At 40.1% G+C, this 6,238-nt stretch overlaps 1 protein-coding gene across 1 annotated transcript; it reads right to left on the minus strand.

The window, feature by feature from the left end:
• Positions 1 to 4,892: 4,892 nt before the first annotated feature.
• On the minus strand, positions 4,893 to 5,636 carry LOC149199187 (cytochrome P450 77A3-like). Its single transcript, XM_089400482.1, has one exon. It carries the CDS (start codon positions 5,634 to 5,636, stop codon positions 4,893 to 4,895), a length of 744 nt encoding a protein of 247 aa, XP_089256608.1.
• Positions 5,637 to 6,238: the final 602 nt, after the last annotated feature.

Below are 6,238 nucleotides of genomic sequence, written 5' to 3' on the forward strand. Positions count from 1 at the left end.
GATCAAGATTGTGGTTTTGCATCAGCTGAGTTTGTTGAATGTTTCATGGGATGATTTCATTTCACATGAGGTTTTCAAAAGCCCTCAAGTGACACTATCAATATTTAATGAGGTAGGAGGGCCTTCAAATCATCAAGAAGTGCATGAGACTCAAACTACCAGAGTGCCAGTATTTGTCACTTACCAAAAGGGCACAAGGAGATTATTTGCAGCTGCCAAACGAGTACTATCTCCACCTGGGGTGGAAGGGGTCTCGTTTCTGTCATTAGATCATAGGAAAATGTTATCTTGACTGGGGCTGAAAGGGGCTTTTCCTTCTTCTTTAGTAAATCAGGTACAGAACAAAGGCAAACAACCATTGCATGATGAGGGGCCTTCTAAAGGCCAGGAGAAAGATTTCATTTTGATTCAGGATGAGGACACTGATTTGGGCTCCCAAAGCTCAAAACTCAAGGAAATCATCAAAGAACAAGAAACTGAGATTCATGACTTATCTCTTAACCTTGAAAGAGCTAAGTGGATCATAAACTACCTTGAGCAAAGGAACAATCAATTGGAAGACCAGCAGACTATCATGGAGCTGCAAAACATAAGGGAAAATTGGCAAGCAGACAAGAGGAGGAAAGTCAAATTCACACCACTTGAGCAAGAGATTGAGGCTGACGGGGAATCTTGGCTAGAGAGGGAAAATATGCACTTGGAGAAGCTGCTTGATAAAGTAAATAAGGAGAAAAATATGTTGAGGCACATGGCTTTTCATTATTTGGCAAGAAACAAGATTTTCAAAGCGAGAATAAGGACCTTAAAAGCCAAGTTGAGGAAAACTTTGAGGAGCAAGAAAGAGAAAGATAAGCTCAAGATATTGGCTGAAGCTTCCTTGGCCCAACATAGTTCTTGATGTAGGTCACTCATTCCAAATTTCAAGAATTTGGCACACTTTTTGACAATTTTGAATTTTTGAAGGAAAAACAGGTTTTTTTGCCTAATGTGTAGTGCCACCCGGCGCTCGCTTTTGCTAGGGACCTCCTCTGGAGGAAAACTCTACATTTTTGGATTCCTCATGAAAAATTATGAATACCCAAAAATTACTAGAAAGTTTTGTCAAGTTTTGGGCCTCCAAAAGGGTCAAAAACACCTCAAAAATGCCCTCTCTGCCCCTTTTTGGCCACACAGGAAGCAGTGTTGGTAGAACTGATTTTTGGAGGGGCAAATGGACACCAAACTCATAAATTCCACTTGTTCTAGAATGTAGATAGACAGAACTTTCCAAGAAGCCCACTTGGATCAAATTTGGTACATTGGAAGGCTTCCAAAATCAGCTGCAAAAACGCGTTATGCATAGGGAAAGTGGCGTGGCACACAGGATGGAAAATTGCCATTTTTGCCAAAAAACTCTATTTTTCGCCTAGTTTTTTCCCAGTTTGACTTTTTTCTCTCTCATGGTCAAACTCATGATTTAATTTGATGTAAATGGATGTACTTTGGTGTAAAAATGATCAAAATTCACTCATGGAGGTAGATACATCATGTATAGGTGGTTTTGAACTAAATGAATCAGTTTCCTAGGTTTTAGAGGCAAGCTGTTCCACTGCCTACTTTTCAGTTCTTAGTTTAGACCTTGTTGAAACAGCTCCTAAACTCATGAATTCGACCCCTAAAGGCTAGCATGAGTTGTTTGTTGCCTATATCTAGTACTTTTTCAGTCATTTGTAAAGGTTGGACTCTTGTGAATGCGTTGAGCATTATTGTACATCATCTCTGCAGTTTGGCAAAGGAATAAACCAGGGTTTGCAGCATTTTGTGGGATTCTTGTGGCAAGCTGATTTGGTATTGTTTTTTTTCCTTTAGTGATTCAAATTTACATTTTTTTATGTATGTCATCATCTCTCTCTTTTCAACTTAACTAAATGAATCAACGATAAAGGTAGAAATCATTGATGTGCAGTGCTCTACCTAGGGTTTGTTTAGTTTATATGTTTTCAGCAGTTTGAAGAGAATTCTTGATACTTTCATGCCCTATCCAACTCCTCACCAGTCTTAAGACTCTCCATCTCACTTAATTCAAAGTACTAAACCATTTTCCTACCTCGCCCCACAGAAACCTCTCCAAGACTGAGTCCATTCCCTAGACCCAAATCTGCCTTTCACATTTGAGCCAGCAAACCAAAATTAAATTCAATCAAACTCCTCTGAGCATATACCTAGCCTAAAATTAGTCTTTACATCAGTCATCTCAAGCCTCATTTGTTATATTTTCCTAAGATTTACAAGGAGAGAGCGCTCTCTCGACCTGGTAGGGCTAGCTACCAGGTTAAGTGTGGTTTGATGTTACCCTAAACCTGCATTTCTCAGCCTGAGGTAGATTTAGGCCATAACAGAGTGATCGTCTCAAGGAGGAGGGGTAGGATCCTTGAGGTACCCAAACTCTTGAATGAGACCTTGCTACAGGAGCCCCGATGTGGAGTAGCAGGAACTGACTGATTGGGTAGAGACAGATGCGGATGGAGCAGCAGAAAGAGCTACAATGCAAGGAATACCAAGACAGCGCAGAGCATGCATGCTACAACAATGCGAGAGGCACAAGTGTGTTGCACAGTGTTAGGTGGCATAGAGGTGTGCAATAGTGCAAGATTCATGGAGATGTTGCAGTAGCATAGAGCACTTGTCAGCAGCAGGTAGAGCTTCAGCATCAGAGTATGTTTCTAGCCCAATAGAGTGGTCAGTTTGGAGTTTTTTGTTCCGAGTGTTGCTGGTGCAACTGTACTTTGTAGATGTGTTGCATGTAGAACATTCCAGAGTTGCAGGATCGGGTTCGAGAGGAAGCCTTTCTTGTTGAGAGGGAGTGTTGAAAAGTGTGCAACAAGAAATGCTAAATTTAGAATGTGTTAAAAATAGAACTGCTAAAAATAGCACTTCTAAAAATAGTAGTTTGGCCAATGAGAATTTTGGCCACCTTGGGTGAGAGGTGAAACTGCTAAAAATAGAAACTTCTAAAAATAACATTTCGGGGTCCCTTCCTATTTTTAGCAGTCCTTGGTCTAACTATAGGAAGTAAAAATGAATTCGGTCTTAACAGCAATTTAAAATATTAATTAATTAATCTCCATGAGTTAATTAATTATGGAAAATTAAACTTGAAGTCTTTGTGAGATCATGCAATTATTTTCTCTCTTGATTTAGGAATTTATCCCTTGATTAAAGGAGATAAGGTTCAGTTCTATATTGAGAGGATCATTTGACTTAGTTTAACTTAGTCAAGTCCAATTAGATTAATTTAACAAGTGGTTAAATTAATGAGATATAGTTTGTTGATGCTTGCATGCATGTGACAACTATTATTTTCAGATAATTGAGTATTCTCTCATGAATAACTGATGCATGGTAGTTCAGACAAAGACCCAGTTGAGATCAGATGAGGGATAGTGTACTATCAGATGCTAGGATATTTCTAGTAAGTATACCTTGCATGAGGAAGGAATCTATTTTCTTATATGACTACGTAGTTGGACCTGAGGTGACAACAAGTATGATTAGGCCAATTTATAGCCTATATATTGAGGCCTAGGTAGTCCATGATTTTCATCTTCTGATTACAGAGAGAGCAGGATAGCTATTGAGCTGATTATTTTTGTATGTTGTTGAGGATCTCCACTTGATTGATAATACAACGTTGGGGTTTTATGCTGGTGCTTTCCCCAGTGATATATTCTGTGTTATGTGTGATTGATTCCTTCTTATCAGTTATATGTGTTCATGCTTGATGTTGCTCATGGTTGATTAGCTTCCGCAAATTTTATGGTAGATGTAGATCTAGTATTATGCTTTAGTACATTGCATATATCAGTTTGATCTGCAGGTGAAATTTCTACATGATATCAGTGAGCTAGCTGATTTGTAGAGAAAATTCTACAGGAAGAAATAACAAGAAGACAGTGTGAAATAGGTCGGTGCCTACAAATAATTACAGCGATGGAGAAACATGTTTCTAATAGGTTGGTTCCTACATATATTTACAGCAGTGGGAATCCGTGTCCCTAGTAGATTGGTACCTACGAATATTTTCAACAATGGGGATCGCTACCTACAAAATATTTGCAACAATAGGTTGGTTCCTACAAATAATTACAAAAATATTTTTTGTGGTTTTCTATTGAAAGAGTTTACACATAAATCTTGTATTGTATCTTCAACGATTGATATATCTCATATGTGATTGTTTTCGGGTTCATAAATTTTTTAGTAAGTAAAAATTGCCTTATACTGATACACCACAATATAAATATGTATTAGACAATAGTGGAGATGGAGCATACATAAGAGACGGGAATCAGTTGGTAGTAGCTATTTTTTAGGAAGACAGACGACATGGTCATTTGGAACGAAGTGGAAAATGGTTACACCATCGGGCTTGACATTAAGCGCCTTGAAGGCTAAGTGTTGAGGATTCCACCTACTTGTGTCTGTGTGACAATGCAACTCACGGTTAGTGACTGTCATATTTTCCCTTTGGAGACATTCATGGGGTGCTTGTGTGCTCAGTGTCATAGTAGTATCACTGTCATGGTAGTAGCACACAGCATATGCATGTATGCATGTGACAAGCCATTTACTCGGAACCGAATTTCCTTTGAAAACGAACCCAGTTATTGTATATTGGTGCCCCTTCCTTACATTCATCAAAAACACATTCATGCCATTAGTCCTGCGTGTAAATGGCCATTTGCATCATCAAGATATCAACGACGGCCATGCAAGAAAAGAAAAAAATATAAATAGTGAGTAAATTCAAGATGCAATTTCACCATGTAGTAGGTGATTGTCTCGGATATTGTTGCAACAAGTGAAATATATGGCATTGAAAACGACGTGTTGGCAATGATAAAAGAAAATACTCAGTAGTGTCCATTGAACCTTTCACGCTGAAACACCTTCATATCCTCCACAAAATAAGGGAAACCTCCAATGAACATGAATGTCATGAATCTAGAAACATAAGATGCATAGGAACCTAGTAAGCTCCCCTCTGTGAGCTGACGCTGTCGTTTGTCAAAGAGTGGCAGAATCTCCGTCATCTGCAGGCGTCGCAGCTTCTCGACACGGCGATGCTGGCCGGCGAAGAAGGGCCTAAGAAGTGGAAATAATTCATCCATTTGCAGTTCCAGCGCGAGAAGAACCTCCTTCAAAGTGGTGTCCACCCGCTGGATGACGTCATCGTCAAACTCAATCCCAAAACACATGAACAGCAATATGAAAAACACCACAAACCTGCAATTCGACAGCATGTTGACGACGCCACAATTGACGTCGACCTCGGTCCGCAGCCTTTTCATGAGGCGGTCAATTGCCCATTCTCTTACCCACCAGAATTCCTTGACCTTGGACGAACTGAGCATGCCGGAGACGAGATTCCGGCGAAGAGTGCGCCAGAGGGGACCGTACTCGGCGGAATTGACGGTACATTTGTTGCTGTTGAAGGCGCTCCTTGTGGGAGTCTCAGGCGGGCGGTTAGCGAAAGTGTGACCCTTCTCTATCAGAGCTTCATGAGCGACCTCGGTGCTGGTAACTACAATGACAGTCCGCTGGCCCATCCGGAGAGTGAAAATGGATCCATACTGCTCACTGAGCTCCTTCACCATGCACATAAATGGCTTCCCTGAACGTGCAATCCAAATGAGGTTGCCCAAAATGGGCCACCCAGGTGGCCCAGGGGGCAATCTTATACCTCTTTGCTTCTTTCTAGTTGAACATATAGTGAAGATTGAACAACAAAAACACATGCTCAGAACCAAAAAGCACAGCACCTGCAAAAATCTAGCGTATGAAAACAGGTAAGCCTGTAAGAATTGCACACAGCCCATGTTGGACGTCATTGGCTTGGAAATATCGAAAAGAGAACGAGGTATATTGAACAGGGTCAGCTCTGAGACTTGGAATCAGTTTATCGAATTCATTTATGTCTATTGCTTTAATCGTTCAGTGGGCATTATGGAAGCCCTGATTCATACTCTACAATACACTTAACTTTCCTTCCATGGCCAAGGAATGGCCACTTTTAAACACCATTCCTATCCCTGCCACCAATGATTCGAATTTAGTAGCAACAATCAAAATTAAAAGAAATATGCTAACAACTCCACTCCCAAATCATTAGTAGTTGATGGTTGTTGTACTTCATTAAATATGATGGAAATAAATTGTAACAGATAACAAAATATTTAAGATTCAACACCGAATTTGA

This window comes from Pinus tabuliformis, chromosome 2_1, assembly GCF_031772625.1.
Source record: "Pinus tabuliformis cultivar Carrire ecotype Pingquan chromosome 2_1, CPIR1, whole genome shotgun sequence".
NCBI lineage: Eukaryota > Viridiplantae > Streptophyta > Pinopsida > Pinales > Pinaceae > Pinus > Pinus tabuliformis.

What these genes read in the sequence shown, in the direction of transcription:
- LOC149199187 (XM_089400482.1), bottom strand. Translation starts at nt 5,636, where the DNA reads ATGGTGAAGGAGCTCAGTGAGCAGTATGGATCCATTTTCACTCTCCGG.